Source organism: Plecotus auritus (genome assembly GCF_963455305.1).
Source record: "Plecotus auritus genome assembly, chromosome: 8".
NCBI classification, from domain to species: domain Eukaryota; kingdom Metazoa; phylum Chordata; class Mammalia; order Chiroptera; family Vespertilionidae; genus Plecotus; species Plecotus auritus.
Window position 1 is genome coordinate 111,710,029 of NC_137782.1, and position 22,918 is coordinate 111,732,946.

The window sequence follows — 22,918 nt, forward strand, 5'->3', positions numbered from 1 at the left end:
GTGTTACGGGATGAAATAGAGCAGAATAGGGTAAGGAAGACCAAGAAAGCTGAAGTCGGGCAAGTGAGAGGGCATGTTACAAATTCTCTGATAAAGTGTATTTGATTTTCTAGAAGCTCAAAGAATACTTTCAAAAATAAATCTTTTGAGGAATAGGGCTATGATGTCTATCAAGTTGACACTCAAGAAGAGGAGAATGAGGTATATGTTTTACCTTATTTGGGAATGATCTTAATTAGCATCTCTTACCCAGACTCAAGCTCATTTCCATGAAGAGAAGATGGATCTTTTCTTTTTAAAAAATTTTAACATTTTTATTGATCTCAGGAAGGGAAAGGTAGAGAGAGATGGAAACATCAGTGATGAGAGAGAATCATTGATTAGCTGCCTCCTGCATACCCCATACTGGGGATTGAGTTGCAACCTGGGCATGAACCCTGACCAGAAATTGAACCATGACCTCTTGGTTCATAGATCAAGAGGATGCTCAACCACTAAGCCGTGATGGCTGGGCTGGGTCTTATTTTCAACACTCACTAAGGGGTTTCAGTGGGCATATCGACATGAAAATCCCTGAAGCTCAGGAGGGATGTGGCACTATTGAAAACTTCTTACAACGAGGCATCCTTGGAAATCCCAGAGCAGTAGTTTATAGGTGACAAGCAGCTAAGAGATCCAAGACCTAAGGCTCTGTAATTACGGGTAGGTTTGTTGCTCAGGGACCTGCCTAATCAGTCTAAATGACAACAAATAACTTCATATCACTGTGAGAAGTAAACTGAAAATGACTCAATAAATCATCAATGACTCCCTGGAAACCAGACTTTCAGGGGCCTGAATACAGGAGGGAGTAAGGCAGAAGGGCCAACTTGAAAGTACCCAGTTCCCCTTGGCTCCTCTTCTATGTGGACACACCCAAATGCAGCTATTTAATCTCTGGCGGCTCCTGGAGCCAGTGACCTCAGTGCTCTTTGAAGAATTTACCTCAAGTATCTCCTTATTAGCAGGGACAATAGTTCAGGCCTGAAAAACAATGAAACATTTGTGCTTCCAGGAGTATTATGGAATATGCATGTGAAGGAGAAACCCTCTTGAATAGAGCTTAGTGATGAATCTCTATGTAAAAATCAAGAGTGAGAGACCAAGTCCCTGGTTATTGTGGATTTGCGAGAGGTGTTTTTTAGAACACGGCCCTTGTTTGTTCCTGTAAAGATTAATTGTTTTTGTCTTAGCAAATTTAATGACATCTCCATGTTAACAAGAAAATTCAGAAAGTTGTTTCCACAGAAAGCTTTCTCATTTTACTGGGGTCATTATGCTTTACTGCCAACCTTGTGTTCATTCTGTGAATGCAGTATTCGAGGACTGATGTGCTGGTTCTTAGAGTTCTATCCTATTAAGGTTTTTTTGGCTGGTGACTCGGGCTGTGAAATAATTCCAACTAAAAGAAGAGAAAGATGCAGAAAGAAAGTTTGTTTTTACTTTCCCTTGAAGGGAAAAGGCCGGCACATTCCTGATCAATACAAGGGCAGGTAATAAACAGCAGCCTGCTCTTTAAAGAGAAATGGCTGCAGATGTCCTAGGGCAGTGGTCGGCAAACTCATTAGTCAACAGAGCCAAATATCAACAGTACAACGATTGAAATTTGAGAGACAAATTTTTTAAACTTAAACTTCTTCTAACGCCACTTCTTCAAAATAGACTCGCCCAGGCTGTGGTATTTTGTGGAAGAGCCACACTCAAGGGGCCAAAGAGCCGCATGTGGCTCGTGAGCCGCAGTTTGCCGACCACTGTCCTAGGGAAGTGTCTCAATATTTTTCCCAAGCCTGCACAACATGCTGAGAGTAAAAGTTATGAAGAGTTCAAAGGAGGCTTGTTTGAAGAGGGGGAAGGGAATTTTCCTATTAACTAGAGACTTTCTGGTGCAAATTATCTCTGAGTTGTAAAAACAGCAGGGAGGAGGGGAATACAAGAATGTAGCCTTGAAAGTAACTTACCTTGTCCTGTAGTTTGAACAGAGATCCTGTTTGAATCAGAGGAGCTAACAATCTTGGAGTTTAATTACCAGGTGCTTCTCATAAATTGTGGAAGGCTACAGCAAACAAAAACATTTCATCTGGGCGGCAGTTTGTTGAAGTATCCTAGTCCCCATTACTCATTGGGGCTCCAGGAGTTGAGACTCTTTGAGACAAGATAGGTTTCTTAAGGCACATGGTGCTCCCAGACAGTTGATTTGTGCCTAGTTAAGTGTCTGGACTATGACCAGTTCTGTCTGTCTGGGCCTGTTCATGTGGCGTGTCACTTGTGGACCTCATCGTCCCAATGGTGCTTCCTTTCCCATTACTTATGTGTAGCCCCCTGATCCACCCACTCATCTCCCTCTCCTGCCTCACCTCAATGTTCTGTCATCCCTGTCTCTCTGGGGATGTGCTGCTCATCCCCCAAGTCCTATCTAGGTAGGTGCTTCTGTGGTTTTTAGTCAGCCATGCCCCTCCTAGTCATTCCTTTGTTTTCTGCTTACTGCCTTTCTACACCATGGCTGTGTGCCCAGCTCTGTAGTGGGCAGTTCCCCTTGACATTGCCTCTTTGGCCATTTCTCTAGCCCTCTACCCTTTGCCATACTTAAAATGTTTCTCCCTAAAAACATTATCTCATATGGAGATGTTACTTTTCCCATGTTAGCTAAAATTAACAATGAGGAAGTTGGGAGATGGGTTATGATGCCAGTCATGTACCCTGGAAATGACATTGTTCACTCATCAAAATATACCTTCCCTCCCCTCCCCGCAACCCCACCATTTTGGTGGTGATGCTGTTCCAGGACTCACAAGGAATAAATGCTTGTAACTCTGAATATGGTACAAAAATGTATAAAATCAAAGTCACCTGAGGTGAACAAGAGTAATAAACTGTTTTCATTCTTCTCATTGCTCATATGTATACACATATGTTGGGAGTTTGTTTATGTTTCCCAACATAGAGTTAAACTAAACTATATCCATGACTTTTCCATTTAAAATACAGAAATTTCTTTAAATCAGATATAGGATTTTTTCCCAACATTAAAAAAAATATTTTTATTTTTATTGATTTCAGAGAGGAAGGGAGAGGGAGAGATAGAAACATCAATGATGAATCATTGATCGGCTGCCTCCTGCACATCCCCTACTGGGGATAGACGCTGAAACCCAGGAATGTGCCCTTGACAGGAATTGAACCTGGGACCCTTCAGTCTGCAGGCCGACGCTTTATCCACTGAGCCAAACCAGCTAGGGCTCCTAATTTATTTATAGACACTTAAAATAAATAAGGATTTCATAAATGATAGATTGTCTTTAGTGCATTTTTTTCCCTTAACACTTAAAAGATCACTTAGAAGTACTGACTTATCAGTACAACTTTGAGAAAATAGGCAGTATCTACTAAACCTGAACATAAAATATGGCCTGTGGCCCAGCATTGTGCACTTATGTTCCCACTGTGTACATATGTAAATAGTAGCCAGTTATAATAGCCATAAACTGGAAACTTTTCACATGTCTAGCAACAGCAGAAGGAATGAATTGAGTACATCACACACGAAATATCAGGATGAACAAACTATAACAACACACAGTCATACAAGTGTATTTCACAAACATGTTGAATAAAAGCCAGACAAAGCTGCCAGGACACACAGTTCAAAAGTTTTTGCTGTTAGCAACTAGGGTAGTATTTACTTTTGACGTGGAAGGAATGGAAGTGGGTGGGACCTAGGAGGAGAAGACTACTAGGGTATTGGTACTGTTCTCTATCCTAATCTGGGTGATGTTACCTGGGGGTGTGTCAGTGTAAAAATTCAGTGAGGTGGACACTTGTCACTTTTCTTTATATTATACTTGAAGATAAAAATCATACATAAATAGCATGGCAGTTGGGCCTGTGGAATCAAATTGTGTGTGGTACTGAAGAACATTTATATTAGTGTGATTCATCATTTGAAAAGTAAGCTCACATCATTTTTCTTATTCAATGTAGTGGAGTTTGGGAACTGGATTTATAGGATCCAGTCCCACTTGGGGAAATGTTATTACAATCTCAGAGTATAGATATAAAATTGAAACCGAACACAGGTTCAACTGCCTGCCTCAACAAAAGCCAAACTCCTGAGACAGGTATTTGTGAGAAGAAAAGTGGTTTATTCAAGTGTGGGTGACCTGAGAAGATGGTGGACTCTGGTCCTAAAAACCATCTTCTCATCTTGGTGAAGCCAGCCATTCTGACAGGGTGGAAGGAAGGGGGCGGGTGGACAGGCAGCGAAACTGCCTTCTTGGTGGTCCCAATATAGATCTTTACTGTCAGCATTCTGGAACTGGTCAGCATCAGCCAAATTCCTGTGGTTGGGTGATTTGGAGTCAGGCCATGGGACAGGAACACCAGATAGCAAAGAACTAAAAACTGCCTTGTGAAAGAAGATTATGCAACAGAACTGTGTATCCCATGAGGGCCGTAGAGGAAAGCTGTCCTTGCAGTTTAAGATACTTCAATGGTATCTTAAGAATGGCTTAGCAAAACTGGCATAAAAAAACTAGGGGCATAACACCGAGGCCCCGCAGTCACGTGATAACACTGCGGTCGTGGGACAGGCAGTTTAGGACGCCGTGGGGAACCCCCCCCAACCCCCACCTCCATCCCGGTCTCTGGGTGCCGGTTACAAACAACCACGTGCGCGGGGGCGGAGGGCTCCGGCCTGTGGGGCAGCTGCGGGGGGGATGCGATAGATGACCACTGCCTTTACAGTTTTCGCCAGCCCCTGCAGCGGCGGGCTGCGAGGTGGACGCGCGCTGATGGCGTCACCTGGTGACGTCACCTCCCGGGCCTGCTCAGGCGGTTTCCCTGGCGACCGGTGCGCGCCCAGCGCGAAGCTGAAGAGATGCTGCCACGGCGGCCGCGAGACCCTCTGCAGTCCCTGCGGCGTCGGGGCCGGGAGCTGAAGCTGCAGGTACATCTGGCTGTCACGGGGCCGCGTCCTGGGGCGGCCGGGGCTCTTGCGGGGCGAATCCTGGGAGCTGACCCTCGTCCTCCCACCAGACCCCGGGGACCCAAACTCCCGAAATGTTGACCTTTCACTGCGCGCCCTCACCCTAACATTTCAGTCCCCGAACCTAACACCTCCCTTAACCCCCTCACTTCCGATCTAACCTTTTAACAGGGACCATTGCCAATCAACCACATCTGTGCCCCGCACCATTCTTCCTCCTCCAGCCACCACTTTCTCTCCCCGCCCCCCCCCCCGCCCCCTCCCGCTTCCTCCATGGAGGCCGCTATTGCTTCCCGTGAACTTAAGCGAAATAGGACTTAGTCAGTGAGCAAAGACGAAATACAAGTAACTAATATACTTGAGAAAAGTTAACTTCAAAGATAAGTAGTTGCAAAGGAAAGATATCTCGAACACTTATTTATTTTTTAAGTGTTTTTATTGATTTTATACAGAAAGGGAGAGGGAGTGAGGGGGGAGAGAGAGAGAAGGAAAAAAGAAAGAAAAAAACATCATTGATTGGTTGCCTCCTGTATGCACCGTGACCGAGGATCACATCTACAGCCTAAGTATGTGCCCTGACAAGGAATTGAACCTGCGACCTTTTGGTCCACAGGATGCTCAAATAACAAACACTGGTCAGGGCTCTTGAACATTATTTTTTAAAAAATATTTTTTATTGATTTCAGAAAGGAATGGAGAAGGAGAGAGATAGAAACATCAATAATGAGAAAGAGTCATTAATCGGCTGCCTCCTGCACTGGGGATCAAGCTGGTAATCCTGACCTGGAATCCAACCATGACCTCCTGGTTCATAGCTCCATGCTCAGTCACTGAGCAACACCAGCGGGGCCTCTTGAACATTAAAAAAAAAAAAAAATTATATATATATATATATATATATATATATATATATATATATATATATATATATATAATTGATTTCAGAGAGGGAGAGATAGAAACATCAATGATGAGAGAGAATCATTGATTGGCTGCCTCCTGGAGGCCCCCTACTGGGGATGGAGCCCACAATCTGGCCAAGTGCCCTTGACTGGAATGGAACCGGGGACCCTTCAGTTCTCAGGCATCCACTGAACCAAACTGGCGAGGGCTTGAACACTTTTTAAATCACAATATTCAGTACTGGAGATGGTGTGATGAAACAGACACCTGCTTACACTGCTCCCTGGTATAGGGGGCAGCCTTTCTGGAGACAGTTTGACAAGATGTAGAAAATATTCATCTCCTGGGCTGAATGATTACATTTCCAGGAATTTACCACACATAAGAATAAAAAATTGGGACAGATATTAATGTATAAAAGTGTTCATCACAGTATTACTCATAGAAAGGACTGGCTACAACTTTTAAATGATCACTAGTGGGGAATGATATGTAACTTAGGATAGGCTATAATACTGTAATTAAAATATGAGAGATTTTAATGTATTGGTAAACTATTTGTGATACAATGTCAGTTTACAAATATATGAATTTGAATATACAGTATTTTTTAATATATAGGGTATCCCAAAAAATGTACACGCACACTTTGAATAATTATAAAGGCAATGTTTATTAAAATACATTTTATTTTTAAAACGAAGCTGTCAGCTGTTAAAGTGTGTATACATTTTTTTGGGACACCCTGTATATGCAGAAAAAAGATAGACAGAAGCATTCTAGGATTGTTTTGTAGCATGCTGATGATTATTATGTTCCTCTCCATACATTTTGATATTTTTATGATTTTGAATACCAGATGTATATTACTTAAAAAAAAATAGCCAAAACCGGTTTGGCTCAGTGGATAGAGCGTCGGCCTGCGGACTGAAAGGTCCCAGGTTCGATTCCGGTCAAGGGCATGTACCTTGGTTGCGGGCACATCCCCAGTGGGAGGTGTGCAGGAGGCAGCTGATCGATGTTTCTCTCTCATCGATGTTTCTAGCTCTCTATCCCTCTCCCTTCCTCTCTGTGAAATATCAATAAAATATATTAAAAAAAATAAAAAATAAAAGGTGGGTTATTTCTTTAAATTCCTATTTAACTTTTTTTTTTTAAATATATTTTTATTGATATTTTACAGAGAGGAAGGGAGAGGGATAGAGAGCGAGAAATATCGATGAGAGAGAAACATTGATCAGCTGCCTCTTGCACACGCCCCACTGGGGATGTGCCCGCAACCAAGGTACATGCCCTTGACCGGAATCGAACCCAGGACCCTTCAGTCCGCAGGCCGACGCTCTATCCACTGAGCCAAACCAGTTTCGGCAAATTCCTATTTAACTTTGTTAATTTTCCTTTTAATTTTCATTTGATCTATTGCCAAGTGTTGTTTCCACTAAATAAAATTATTTTATTATCTATGGCAGACAAGAGATTTACTGAATGTTCATGTTTTATCTACTTTTGGACACTCATTTAAAAGTACCAAAGATTTGATAGATACATATTTCTTTCGTTTTTTAAAAAAATATATATTTTATTGATTTTTTACAGAGAGGAAGGGAGAGGGATAGAGAGCTAGAAACATTGATGAGAGAGAAACATAGATCAGCTGCCTCCTGCACAACCCCTACTGGGGATGTGCCTGCAACCAAGGTACATGCCCTTGACTGGAATCGAACCCGGGACCCTTCAGGCTGCAGGCCGATGCTCTATCTACTGAGCCAAACTTGTCAGGGCCATATTTCTTTTTTTTTTTTTAAATATTTTTATTGATTTCAGAGAGGAAGGGAGAGGGAGAATAAGAGATAGAAACATCAATGATGAGAGAGAATCATTGATAGGCTGCCTCCTGTATGGCCCCTACTGGGGCTTGAGCCCACAACCCGGGCATATGCCCTTGACTGGAGTCGAACCCAGGACTCTTCAGTCCACAGGCCAGTGCTCTATCCATTGAGCCAAACCAGCTAGGGTGTATAAATATTTCTTAAGTGATTCTATTGGAATTGTAGTGGTACAACAAACACAAAATAGACTTTGGTAGAAATAAAAATAAAACTTGATGAGGCATGAACTTAAGCTGAGCTTTGTCTAGATATTTAATATGATTCTGTATCTAAATATAATTTAGTGCGATATTGGGAGAATAACGAAAAATGTTATTAAAACAAAACAAACCATTAATAAGGATTGTCCAACCTGGAGAAGAATTAGCTCAGGAGCCTTTGATATCCTGCATGGGAAAGGCTCTTAGATAGTGTGAACTCATTCTTCCCTGTCTCTATAGAGGACACCTAAAGCAAAAAATGGAACAGATTTCCCACTTGGTGTCCAGGGGACAAGAGCCCAAGTCATTCTTGCCTCAGAAAATATGCAAAATAGCAAGAGTAGAGAAGAAGCTAGTGAACTCTCTTTCTTCACCCACTTTGTCTTCGCATCATTTATAGAAAAGAATCCAACAGAAGTATGTGGCTCTTTTGTGGGTACTTTGGCAAAGTTACATGTGTTTGGAAAATACTAAGTCAAGGTGTAAGATATAAGAATGAGGATAAACAAACATATGATATATCCATACAGTGCATACTACTCAGCAATAAGAAGGAATAAACTAATGATATATACAACAAACAATATGGCGTATCTCAAAAATATGCTGTATAAAAGGATTACACAAAAGAGCACATACTTCCTGGGCACGTTCTGGGGTAAAGGTGCTTTTCTATATGTTGATGGGGTTTGGGTTACATAGGTGTATACAAATGTATATTGAAGATTTGTGCATTTCATTGTATGTAAATGTTACACCAATTATTGAACTCTTGTTAGTGATACCATGGTGCATTATTTAAGGGGAAATGTATTGATGATTGCAGTTTACTTCGAAATTCATAAATAAGACTGGTGAATAGATGGATCAAATAAGGATAAATATAGTGAAATGTCAGTGGTGAAATCTAGCTGTTGGGAGTTCACTATTCTGTGCTTTCCACTTTGTTGTATGTGTTCATCCTAAAATATTGGTGAAAAGATTAAAATTTTATTTCCTAAGGTTACATGGTATGTAAGAATATGATATTTTAAAATTTCTGTTTATTATAGGTTGATAGTTTGCTTTCTGAGAGTCAATTGAAAGGAGCTCTAGAAACCAGTAAAAGGCGAGATATTTACCAAAGGTAAAGCATACTCAATTTTATAAGCTTTCCAAGAACTGTACTTGCATTGCAATGAGCTGTGTTTACAGAATTGAAACTGTTTATGGCATTATTTCTTTCTGTTTTTATTAGTACAATTAAAAAAACTAATAATGAGAAATATTGAGGTAACAATGAATTTTTTCAAAATATATTTAAAAGTATTTCTTGCAATTATCTAGATCTATCAGGTCTAAAAACCAAAATGTTAAGATTAAATGGAGAATTACAAATGTTAAAAAGAGGTAACTTAATTTATTTTGTACTCTGTATGTACCAAGCAGTGTGGTCCACACTCTGAAAACTTTTCTTAATTAATTTTCACAATACACCAGGAGAAAATGAAGGTTCACAGTGTTTTGTTAACTTCTCTAACATTACTTTGCTATGAGACATTAGAGTGAAGGGGCAATAGAAATACTTTAAGTTTGCTGAGAAACGCAGGGTTCAGGGAAGCAAGAGGAAGGACATTGCTGAAGTTGCCATGGAGATGCAGGATTTGGTCCATTTGAATCCAGTGGAGGAATTACATCACGGCCTCACTTGGATCTAGGACAGGGGTGGGCAAACTTTTTGACTCGAGGGCCACAATGGGTTCTTAAACTGGACCGGAGGGCCGGAACAAAAGTATGGATGGAGTGTTTGTGTAAACTAATATAAATTCAAAGTAAAGGAGCGGAGGGGAGAGCAAGAGAACCGGATAGAACAGCCGGATCCGGCCCTCGGGCTGAAGTTTGTCCAAGGCTGATCTAGGAGAAACCACCCTAAACCTGAAGGTGGTGGACTTGCTATTGTGACAGCAACTATAGAAACTGCTGAGTAGACGTGGTGGCTGAGGCAGGATTGTGGGAGGTCCTTGGCCTGTGTAGGCCCAGGTCCTGTGACCTGGTCAGAAATCTCTAGTAACAATTCCAACTTCCTTAAGGTGGGAAAACTGTTCTCTTGGTGGATAAGTATTTTTGTGTTGTTTTGAAAAAATTTTTTTAATCTCTGGAAAAGTTTAAAATAAAATAGAGTTTAAAATTATCCTATCTAATAAAAGAGTAATATGCAAATTAACCATCACTCCGCTATACCCACAAGCCATGCCCACAAGACATGCCCACAAGCCAATCAGGAGCGAAGATGCAAATAAACCCAACCAAGATGGCTATGGCCACAGAGAGCAGGAGGGAGGCTTGGGTTTCCCCGGCAATGGAGGAAGCCAAGCTTTCTGCCTGCCCTTGCCAGCCTAGGCCTCCACTCAAGGCTACAAAGTTTCAATGATAGAAGATACATAAATCCAAACAAATAGCAGCAGCCACGGAGCTGGAAAGAGCAGGAGGCTAGGGTTGCCCCTGGTGATGGAGGAAGCCAAGCTTTCCACACACCCTGGCTGGCCCAGGCCTTCGCTTAAGGCTACAAAGTTTCAATTATAGAAGATACATAAATCCCCCCAAAAATGGCTGCCGCCATGGAGCAAGCAGAAGGCTTGGCTCCGCTCCAGGCTACAAAGTTTCCACTGTAGAAGATAAATAAACCCCAGATACCAGGGCCTCCGCTTGGGTCGCCGGCCTGCAAACCACCACAGGCCCGCACCCAGGCCACCCCACGCCCCAAGGGAAACCCCACCCTGATCCGGGACACCCTTCAGGGCAAACCAGCTGGCCCCCACCCATGCACCAGGCCTCTACCCTATCTAAAAAAAGAGTAATATGAAGATTGACCATCACTCCAACACACAAGATGGCTGCCCCCATGTGGTCAAAGATCCTGCCCCCATGTGGACACAAGATGGCCACCACAAGATGGCCAGCAAGGGAGGGCAGTTGGGAGGGACCAGGCCTGCAAGGGAGGGCAGTTGGGGGCGATCAAGCCTGCAGGGGAGGGCAGTTAGGGGTAACCAAGCCGGCAGAGGAGGGAAGTTGGGGGCGACCAGGCCTGCAGGGGAGGGCAGTTGCGGGGGGGGGCCCATGCCTGCAGGGGAGAGCAGTTGGGGGGGACCAGGCCTGCAGGGGAGGGCAGTTAGGGGTGACCAGGCCTGCAGGGGGGGGCAGTTAGGGGAAAACAGGCTGGCAGGGGAGCAGTTAGGCATCAATCAGGCTGGCAGGGGAGTGGTTAGGGGGTGATCAGGCTGGCAGGCACAAGCCGTTAGGGGCAATCAGGAAGGCAGGCAGGCGAGCAGTTGGGAGCCAGCAGTCCTGGATTGTGAGAGGGCAGTCGGACATCCCTCAAGGGGTCCCAGATTGGAGAGGGTGCAGGCTGGGCTGAGGGACACCCCCCCCGCATGAATTTCATGCACCGGGCCTCTAGTCTTAATAATAAAAACCCAGGATTGTAACGACCAATCACGACCAAAGGCTGGCCAACTGGAAGTTAGTGCTGGGTTGCCGTGCAGGGCGGGCGTCAGTCCCCGGCAGGAATCAGTCAGGGTTGCGCCAGTGGGAGTCAGTCCCGGGCAGGAGTCAGTGAGGGCGGGAATCAGTCCCAGGCCAGGCCAGGCCGTGCCCTGTGGGAGTCAGTCCCAGGCAAGAGCCAGTGCGGGGCTGGAGTCAGTCAGTGTAAGAGTCAGTCCCAGGCGGGTGTCAGTCCTGGGTCATGTAAGTGGAAACCTTAAGAAATAGAAACAAGGCAGACCAATCCTTCCACATGGGGAAATATTGGCAGAAGAATAGCAGGGAGCCAGAACTCCCACTATCTCATAACAATAATGAATACCCATCCCGCCCCCCACACACACACCTACAAACATTGGGCCAAGTGGGGAACCTGTACTTCTACTTGAAATAATGAGTTGGCATCTCACCCTTCTCTTACCAGAGCAGTATCAAAGCAAAGCCAGATAAAATGGGGTTGAAAAATATCCAGAGTTTCATAATGCTCAAAATTTCTAGGTTTCAATTATCAAATTACTCATACAAAGAAGCAGAAAGATCTAAAACTGAATAAAAAAGATAATACATACTAACACTGAGATAGTAGAGATGACAGAGTTATTTGATAATAAGTTTAAAGCGGCCATCAAAACAATCTTTACATGAGTGATTTTGAACATCCTTAAATGGGGGAAAAAAAGTTATGGCAAATAAATAGAAAGTCTCAGCAAAGAAAATGAAGCTATAAAGAAGAAACAAATGAAAATTATAGTACAGAAGAATATAATAACTGAAATAAGTAACTCAGTGAATAAGCTCAAAGCAGAATGGATGGAACAGAGGAAACACTCAGGGAACTAGAAAATATAACAATAAAAATATCCAATGAGAATAGGGGGAACATGGGCTTGAAAACAACAACAGAAAAAGATCAGAACCACAGGAACCAGTATAGTCATAACAACAACAACAACAACAAATAAATAAATAAAACTAACATTTGGAGTCCAGGAAGAAATTAAAGGAGATGGAGCTGAAAGAGTACTTGAAGACATAATGGCTGAAAACTCTTATAATTGATAAAAAGACAGAAATCCTCAATTTTAAGAAGGTGAGCAAATACAAAATGAGATAAACCCAAAGATATCAACACCCACATCATAGTCAAACTTCTGAAAAATAAAAATCAAAACAAAAAAATCTTGAAAGTTCTGAATGACAAATAACACTTTATAAAGAAAAAGTAATTCTCATGACAATAGGTTTTCCATTAGAAACCATAAAGTCTAAAAATAAAAGAATTGTCAACAGACTCCTATTTCCAATGAAAATATCCTTCAGCAATATGGAGAAAATCAAGGCACCTCAGGAAGAGAAAACACAAATGTAAACAAGAATTGATAAAGAATAATATCCAAATGTCAAAAAATATATGAAATATATTCAATATCATGACTATCCAGGTAAAGTCAAACTTATTCCTCCATTACTTACTTACCAGAATAGCTAAAATTAAATAGGTTTATAATATTAATTATTGGCAAGTATCTGCAGGATCTGGAACTCTCATTCACTGCAGGTGGTTGTATAACTTGGATAAAAGGATGCAAAAGTGTATCTACTAAATCTAAACATATGCCTACAGCGTGAGTCATTAAATTTACTGCTTTTATATATCCAAAAGACATGAGCATATAGGTCCTCAGAATCATATGTGAAAGGATGTCTAGCGTACCTTTATTCATAATATTTTAAAATTAGAAACAACTTACAAATCTGCCTACAGGAAAATGGAAGAATGGTAGTAAATTCAAATAATAGAGCACTACACACCTACAAAAAAAAAAAAAAAGAATAAAATTCTGATATGAAGAATAATATGGGTTAATTTCATAGATATTTTCTTTTCTTTTTTAATAAATCTTTATTGTTCAGATTATTATAATTGTTCCTCTTTTTTCCCCCCATAGCTCCCCTCCACCCGGTTCCCACCCCACCCTCTGCCCTTACCCACCCACTGTCCTCCTCCATAGGTGTATGATTTTTGTCCAATCTCTTCCTGCACCCCCCGCCCTCCTTCCCTGCCCCAAGAATTGTCAGTCCACTCTCTTTCTATGCCCCTGATTCTATTATATTCACCAGTTTATTCTGTTCATCAGATTTTTAATTCACTTGATTTTTAGATTCACTTGATAGATATGTATTTGTTGTTCATAATTTTTATCTTTACCTTTTTCTTCTTCTTCCTCTTCTTAAAGAATACCTTTCAGCATTTCATATAATACTGGTTTGGCGGTGATGAACTCCTTTAGCTTTTTCTTATCTGTGAAGCTCTTTATCTGCCCTTCAATTCTGAATGATAGCTTTGCTGGGTAGAGCAATCTTGGTTGTAGGTTCTTGCTGTTCATCACTTGGTTGTAGGTTCTTGCTCTTCATAATTTCTTGCCACTCCCGTCTGGCCTGCATAGTTTCTGTTGAGAAATCAGCTGACAGTCGTATGGGTGCTCCCTTGTAGGTAATTAACTGTTTTTTTCTTGCTGCTTTTAATATTCTCTCTTTGTCTTTTGCCCTTGGCATTTTAATTATGATGTATCTTGGTGTGGTCCTCTTTGGATTCCTTTTGTTTGGGGTTCTGTGCACTTCCTGGACTTATAAGTCTATTTCTTTCACCAGGTGGGGGAAGTTTTCAGTCATTATTTCTTCAAATAGGTTTTCAATATCTTGCTCTCTCTCTTCTTCTTGCACCCCCATAATTCTGATGTTGGTACGTTTGAAGTTGTTCCAGAGGTTCCTTACACTATCTTCAACTTTTTGGATTCTTTTTTCTTTTTGCTTTTCCGGTTGGGTGTTTTTTGCTTCTTTGTATTTCAAATCTTTGACTTGATTCTTGTGTTCCTCTAGTCTGCTGTTGGATCTCTGTATATTATTTTTTATTTCAGTCAGTGTATGCTTAATTTCTAGACGGTCCTTTTTCATATCCTCGAGGGTCTTGCTAAATTTATCGGCCTTTTCTAGAAAATTCTTGAAAAACCTTATAACCGTGGTTTTGAACTCTATATCCAGTCGTTTGCTTTCCTCCATTTCTTTCATTTGTGACCTGTTTCTTTTTCTCTGCATTTTGGCTGCTTCCCTGAGTTGATAGAGTGGCTTTGTGTGCTAGGTGTCCTATAGGGCCCAGTGGCTCAGCCTCCCAGTTAACTAAGGTGGACACTCTTGGTGAACCCCTTTGTGGGCTGCGTGCACAGCCTTGTTGTAATTAAGTCCTGATTGTTGTTGGTATCACTGGGAGGAATTGACCTCCAGGCCAATTGGCTGTGAGGATCAGCTGTGTCTACGCTGGGAGAACTTCTGTGCTGGAGACACCCTTATGAGGCAAGACTTGCTTCAGTGGAGCTTTGGTGCTCACTGAGTCTGCCCCCTGAGTGTGTCCTTATGGATCTAAGGAGTTGTAATCTGATGGTCCTACTCTGACCCCTGGTTACACTGGCTCTTGGATCTCCAAGTAGGTGCTAATTTAGCCTCTGCCTAAGGCCACCCAGCAGGAGCTACAGAGAGATCTGCAGATTCCTCTTCTTTGTTTGGGGTTTTTGGAGGTGCCCAGATGAGGCCCAGCTGTGAAGGAATGCAAGCTGCTGTGGGGCCGTGGGCCTTCTTTTGGATGTTCTGGGTCTCTCTGACTCAGCTGCAGTTTGTTAGGTAAGTTTAGATTTCAAAGGACCAGGCCATTCATATGCCAGAGTCTTGCCCGGAACTGGAGTTCAGAGCAGTCAGGAGCTTGTGTCTCCCTCTGGATTGAAAAAGCCAGCCACGTACTCAGTTGCCAGCCCTCCGCGTGCCCCCGTACCTCTGCACTTTACTTCTGCAGCTCCTCTGAGTCTCAGTGTGCTTTTCTCTTCCCTTCTAGTTGTAGAATTTCCACTTAGCCAGCCTTCCTGTGGTTCTGGATGATGTCCATTTTGTCTTTTAGTTGTAGTTTTGAAGTTGTTGTGCGAGGCAGCAAGTTCAGGTGTTTACCTATGCCGCCATCTTGGTTTCTCCCATAGATATTTTCTTGAGCCAAAGAAGTGAGACACAAATGAGAATACATCATATAAATCCACTGATATGAATTCATGAACTGATGGCACTATCAATGATTATAAAGGTCAGAAAATTAAGAAATTCTGAGGGTAGTAGTCAGAAAGGGGGATGAAAGAAACTTCTAAAATCTTAAAAAAAGATTCTACATCTTATATTGGGTGTTACATATGTAAACAAGTTTGATCTCTACATTTACATTTCATGCACAGGTGGAGTTAAATATAAGTGTTTTCTAGTACTGAAAGTCACTTATTATTTGAGCTTGGGTTCCTCAACTTTCAGAGTCCATGCTAATCTCAATTATGTCATATTACCATCTGAAGATAAATAGTGCCATCAAGATCTAATTCTACAGCTCAAAGGCTGCGGAAGTTGCCACAGGCTTTCCCTAGTGGAAGGGAGTCAGAGGATTCTGACTGCACTGAGCCCCAGTTCTGACTGCAGTGAACCCCAGTTCCAGGCGAGCCCCTGGGGACCCATGCTCTTGTGGGGGGAGTCTGGACTCTTGGGCGGAGACTCGGGAGCCGGGGAAGGCGGAGGACTGAAAGTGCGCACGCGCATGCGCGCGCCAGTGCACACAAAGGCTGCGGAAGTTGCCACAGGCTTTCCCTAGTGGAAGGGAGTCAGAGGATTCTGACTGCACTGAGCCCCAGTTCTGACTGCACTGAGCCCCAGTTCCAGGCGAGCCCCTGGGGACCCACGCTCTTGTGGGGGGAGTCTGGACTCTCGGGCGGAGACTCGGGAGCTGGGGAAAGTGGAGGACTGAAAACGCGCGCGCGTGCCAGTGCGCACAAAGGCTGCGGAGGTTGCCACAGGCTTTCCCTAGTGGAAGGGAGTCAGAGGCTCCTGACGGCACTGAGCCCCAGTTCTGACTGCAGTGAACCCCAGTTCCAGGCAAGCCCCTGGGGACCCACGCTCTTGTGGGGGGAGTCTGAACTCTCAGGCGGAGACTCGAGCGGGGGAAGGCGGAGGACTGAAAGCGCACATGCGCGCAAGGGCAAGGCTGACAGGAAGCCAAGACTGAGACTCCACCCCATCCAAGCTGAGCACAGAGGCTATTGCAATTTGGCAAGTCTAATCCTATAAGGCTGTCTCCAGCACCGAACTTCTCCCAGCATAGACACAGCTGATCCTTACAGCCAACTGGCCCGGAGGTCAATTCTTCCCAGTGATACCAACAACAATAAAGACTTAATTACAACAAGGCTGTACACACAGTCCACAAAGGGGTGCACCAAGAGTGTCCACCTCAGGTTAACTGGGGAAGCAGACCCACTGGGCCATATTGGAAACCTAGCACAAATATCTACCTTACCAACTCAGGGAATCAGTGAAAATGCGGGGTCAAAGAATCAGATCACAAACGAAAGAAATGGAGGAAAACAAACGACTGGATATAGAATTCAAAACCACGGTTATAAGACTTTTTAAGAATATCCTAGAAAAGGCCGATAAATATAATGAGACCCTCAAAGATATGAAAAAGGACCAACTAGAAATTAAACATACACTGACTGAAATAAAAAATATTATACAGAGACCCAGAAACAGAATAGAGGAACACAAGAATCAAGTCAAAGAATTGAAATACAAAGAAGCAAAAAACACTCAACCGAAAAAGCAAAAAGCAAAAAAAAAATCCAAAAAGTTGAAGATAATGTAAGAAGACTCTGGGACAACTTCAAGCATACCAACATCAGAATTATGGGGGTGCCAGAAGAAGAGAGAGAGCAAGATACTGAAAACCTATTTGAAGAAATAATGACCGAAAACTTCCCCCACCTGGTGAAAGAAATAGACTTACAAGTTCAGGAAGCCCACAGAACCCCAAACAAAAGGAATCCAAAGAGGACCACACCAAGACACATCATAATTAAAATGCCAAGAGCAAAAGACAAAGAGAGAATATTAAAAGCAGCAAGAGAAAAACAGTTAATTACCTACAAGGGAGCACCCATACGACTGTCGGCTGACTTCTCAACAGAAACTATGCAGGCCAGACGGGAGTGGCAAGAAATTTTCAATGTGATGAATAGCAAGAACCTACAACCAAGATTACTCTACCCAGCAAAGCTATCATTCAGAATTGAAGGGCAGATAAAGAGCTTCACAGATAAGAAAAAGCTGAAGGAGTTCATCACCACCAAACCAGTATTATAGGAAATGCTGAAAGGTATTCTTAAAGAAGAGGAAGAAGAAAAAAGTAAAGAGAAAAATTATGAACAACAAATACATATCTATCAACAAGTGAACCTAAAAATCAAGTGAATTAAAAACCTGAGGAACAGAATAATCTGGTGAATATAATAGAATCAGGGGCATAGAAAGGGAGTGGACTGATAATTCTCAGGGGGTAAGGGGTATGGGGGGTTCATGAAGAGAATGGACAAAAATCATACACCTATGGATGAGGACAGTGGGGGGGAGGTAAGGGCAGAAGGTAGGGTGGAAAATGGGTGGAGGGGAGCTATGGGGGGAAAAAGGAGAAATAATTGTAATAATCTGAATAAAGATTTATTTAAAAAAAAAAGAACTCTGAAGAAATCATACTCCAATTCAATATAATTCACCAAATATTCTGCATAAAATATCATCTCAAATGGAGTACCATTTATGATTCAATAATTGGAATTTAAGAAGAAGTAAAAGAGTAGGTTTTTTGTTATTCTCATAGTTTGTGGACTCAGTAGTAATACTGATAAACTATTGAAAAAATAGGCATTTACTTTTTCTACAAATATTTAAATAGTTTGGGTAATACCAAAAGACTGTAAATTTTTAGCCTAAACATACTTTAATATATTTTTATTGTTAATTTTAGAGAGGAAGGGAGAGAGAGAGAAAGATAGAAACATCAATGATGAGAGAGAATCATTGATCAGCTTCCTTCTGCATACCCCACACTGCTGGGGATCTAGCCTGCAACTCGGGTATGTGCCCTGACCAGGAATCGAACTGTGACTTCTTGGTTCATAGGTTGATGCTCAGCCACTGAGACACACCAGCCAGGCAGCCTAAACATACTTTAAAAAGTGGCAGTCATATATTGGGAAATGAGACATTAAAGTAATATGTAATCCTATATAATAAAAGGCTAATATGCAAATCGACCAAGCAGCGGAACGACTGGTCACTATGTCACGCACTGACCACCAGGGGGCAGACGCTCAATGCAGGAGCTGCCCCTGGTGGTCATTGTGCTCCCACAGGGGGAACGCCTTTCAGCCAGAAGCCCTGAGCCGGGCTCACTGCTGGCAAGTGCAGCGGTGGTGGCAGGAGCCTCTCCCATGGGGAGCGGGCCTAAGCCATCAGTTGGACATCCACCAAGGGCTCCTGGACTGCAAGAGGGCACAGGCTGGGCTGAGGACCCCTCCCTCCCAAGTGCACGAATTTCATGCACCGGGCCCCTAGTATAGTCATAATGAACTAAATTGAATTAGATTATTAATACTTTTGTATTGTTTAGGACATCATTAAGATAATCTGTGTGTTTGGGGGTATTTAAAGAGTTTATAACATCCCAAAGAACATTAGAGATTCATTCTACTAGTTTAAATGATTCATTAGAATCATTTGAAAAACTTACTAAAGTCAGGCATTCAAAGTGATTAAAAGCAAAATTAAGTTTATATGAATTTTAAAATGTCTAAGGGGATTTAATTAACTACATTTATTAGTAGGATTGATTGTTTAAGGAATTTAGGTCGAGTTGAGTTAAACAATAGTGAAAGAAAAAGTGAAGGTGATTGTACTTGCTTTACTAGGCTTAAAAATAGAATAAGATTTATAGGCTGAATTTGAAGCTCCAGGAAAAACTAGGTTTTTAAATTTTATTTTAATAAACTAATTATTTTTAAACCCAAATAACCATAAAATAGCCTTCTCTGTGTATAAAAAGACCTCCTCACAGCTATTTTAAAGATTCACATTGAGATTTGTATGTCTGAAAATGTATTTTAGCCTGTATGTTTGATTAATAATTGGCTGGAGGGAGATAATGTAAAAATAATTTCTACTTAAACCTTTGAAGACATTGTCAGGTTTCTTCGCATCTAGTGATGCTAAGTTTGATGACCATTCCTTTCTAACTGACCTGTTAGCTTCTCTCTTCAGCTTGGATGTTTTGAAATTTTATCACAATGTCTTTATGGTTTTTATCTTGCTCAATATTCATTGTGTCTTATTTTTTTTTAAATTCTCACATGACAATATGTTTTTTAAAAATTGATTTGAGAGAAAGAGAAACATCGATTGGTTGCCTCCCATATGCGCCCTGACCAGGAATCGAACTGGCAGCCTTTTGGTGCATGTGACAATGCTCCAACCTACTGAGCCACCTGGCCAGGGCCCAGTGCATCCTTTCAGTTTGAAAACTCATGTCTCTCATGAGCTCCAGGGGATTTTCTTTTATTAAAAGGTAAGTTTTTTACTTTTGTGTGTCTTTTTCTTCCTGAAACAGCTTTGAGTCAGGGAGCCTCCTGAACTGTTTTCTTGGTCTCTTATCTCCCCATTAATAGTTTTTGTTTCTGTGTCTTTTTGTTTTCGCCTGGAGATTCTCTTGATTTTTCTTTAACTTCCTATGGAATGTTTGATTTTAGCAGACACATTGGCAACTTGTGTTTTTTCTTGCTCTTTTTCATAAGATCATGCTTCTGTTTTCAGATGATCTCACTACTTTCATGATTAGGATATTTTTAAAAAGTTTTCTTCTGTTCTCTGAGTTGTCTTTATTTAATGTTGGTGAGTCTTAAATTTTATCTTCCATGTTGCTGGTTTTCTTTATTACTTCTGGTGGTCCTTGGGTTATCCATTTTTATTTAAGAACTAGAAGCCTGATGCATGAAATTTGTGCAAGAGTAGGCCTTCCTTCCCCCGGCTTCCAGCACTGGCTTCCCTCTGGCACCCGGGACCTGGGCTTCCCTCCAGCCACCAACAGGCACTGGCGACCCGGGCTTCCTTCGCAGCCCGGCTTCGTCCGGAAGAACGTCTGGTCTAATTAGCATATTATGCTTTTATTATTATAGGTGAGGGACTAGGTTGATTAGTCTAGAGAGCCTTATAGGATTTTCTACTGCTGTATATCTAGGTCTCCTTCCTACTAGTACTCCCTGCTGAGAATGAAGTCCTCTGTGTGTGGGCAGGGATTTGCAGGGGCTGGGAATGAGCCTTTAGCCTGAGGAGCCCACAGTACCAGGTCATTCATTAATTTTTTTTTTAGAGAAGAGTGCCCAGGTAAGGAGGGAGAGCAGTGAGGGGTGAGGTAAGAGAAAGGGGAGCTAACTGTCAGGCTTTATGTACGTAAACAGGCTTATTTAATAGTCAAAGACTTATAGAAGGGCCTTAACGAAATCTAAACTTTTTTTTTTAATATGTTTTATTGATTTTTTACAGAGAGGAAGGGAGAAGGATAGAGAGTTAGAAACATCGGTGAGAGAGAAACATTGATCAGCTGCCTCCTGCACGCCCCCCACTGGGGAAGGGCCCGCAACCAAGGTACATGCCCTTGACCAGAATCCAACCCGGGACCCTTCAGTCTGCAGGCCGGCGCTCTGTCCACTGAGCCAAACCGGTTAGGGCTACTGAATCTAAACTTAATCAGTGTCTTCACTCTCTCCCTGCATAATAGAAAGAGCTTAGATTGCCCTAAGACTTATTTCCCTCTGTATAGCTTAGATGTTATGGACATGATTTAATTTATATAATACACGATAATATAAATAACATACTAATATATAAAGCAAGCCCTAGCTGTAGCCATTTTTGGTGGTGATTATACTGTATTTCTCACTTGGATGTCTAAGGCTTAAGCTAAATGCTATGAGCTGTCTGTGGAATACCTAAACCCTAGGTGAATGGACAGGCCAAGGTCAAAGGGAATGAGCCCTGTGATGGGAAAAGACCGCTGTGCGGTCCTCCGCTCTGCCTCCATGTGGTTACTCTCCCATTGACAGCCTGTGCTCACCTTTTAGAACCTCACTTTCTCCATCTGGAGGGAGGGTGGTTCTGAGGGTCGAATGAGGCGATGCCTGTAAACTGCCTAGCATCCTGCTTGGTGCACACTACCTGTTAGCCTTATCCTCATTCTTAGTGTCCTCTTGGCTGGGTCCTAGGCTTGTGGAGAAGCATTTCAATCCAGTGCTATCCTTATTTTAGAGGCAGGACCCTGAAGCCAGAGTCACTTAGCTTTCCAGCTTTGGTTTTCATATCTGTGTGCCTCAGAGCTGGGCTGGGAGGATGCCAGGCTAATGGGTGGAAAAGCATTTATATGTGCATTTTATTTACGTGTGTATATTTATTTATTTAAAATATTTATGACATATTTGCCTATTCATATAAGGTTTTCTACAGTTTAAAAATGTTATTAATAATTTCAGAGAGGGAAAGGGAGAGAAAGAGAGAGAGAGATAGAAACATCAATGATGAGAGAGAATCATTGATTGGCTGCCTCTGGCTTGCCCCTGCTCCCCTCACTGGGGATTGAGCCTGAAATGGGACCTCCTGGTTGATGGATTGACATTCAACCACTGAGCAACACCAGCCGGGCTACATGTGTATTTTTAAACATCCTAAATAATAATCCTATATAATAAAGAGGTAATATGCAAATTGACCATCACTCCAACACACAAGATGGCTGCCCCTGTGTAGACACAAGATGGCCACCACAAGATGGCCGGCAGAGGAGGGCCGTTGAGAGCAATCAGGCCTTCAGGGGAGGGCAGTTGGGGGGGACCAGGGCTGCAGGGGAGGGCAGTTGGGAGGGACAAGGCCTGCAGGGGAGGGCAGTTGGGGGGGACCAGGCCTGCAGGGGAGGGCTGTTGGGGGCGACCAGGCCTACAGGGGAAGGTAGTTGGGGGTGACCAGGCTAGCAGGGGAGGGCAGTTAGGGGCAAACAGGCTGGCAAGGGAGGGCAGTTAGAGGTGACTGGGTCAGTAGGGGAGGGCAGTTGGGGGCGACCAGGTCTGCAGGGGAGGACAGTTAAGGGCGACCAGGCTGGCAGGGGAGGACAGTTAGGGGCGATTGGGCCAGCAGGGAGCAGCTAGGCGTCGATCAAGCTGGCAGGGGAGTGGTTAGGGGGTGATCAGGCTGGCAGGCAGAAGTAGTTGGGGCAATCAGGCAGGCAGGCAGGCGAGTGGTTGGGAGCCAGCAGTCCTGGATTGTGACAGAGATCCCAGATTGGAGAGGGTGTAGGCTGGGCTGAGGGACACACATCCCGTCCGCCCCTCCCCCCTGTGCACAAATTTCATGCACCAGGCCTCTAGTAAGCCATATAATCACTAACTGCCTTGCCTGCTTAAAGTCTAATGTATGATTTTATAGACTAACTT

General features: G+C 42.8%; 1 protein-coding gene across 7 annotated transcripts in view; it reads left to right on the plus strand.

Annotated features, from left to right (window-relative positions):
• Window positions 1–4,854: 4,854 nt before the first annotated feature.
• The window catches only part of NPHP1 (nephrocystin 1), a 107,919-nt gene continuing 89,855 nt past the window's right edge, over window positions 4,855–22,918 (plus strand). For 5 of the 7 annotated variants that reach the window (XR_013961370.1, XM_080683195.1, XM_080683197.1 and 2 more), the window contains exons 1-2: window positions 4,861–4,981; window positions 9,065–9,138. Coding sequence is in view for 4 of the 7 variants with exons in the window: in XM_080683195.1 (XP_080539321.1) it covers window positions 4,913–4,981; window positions 9,065–9,138 (143 nt within the window). In the remaining 3 variants the exon portion in view is untranslated. Of the gene's footprint in view, window positions 4,982–9,064; window positions 9,139–22,918 lie in introns of all 7 variants that reach the window. The other 2 variants (XM_080683198.1, XM_080683199.1) reach the window with 2 other exon arrangements.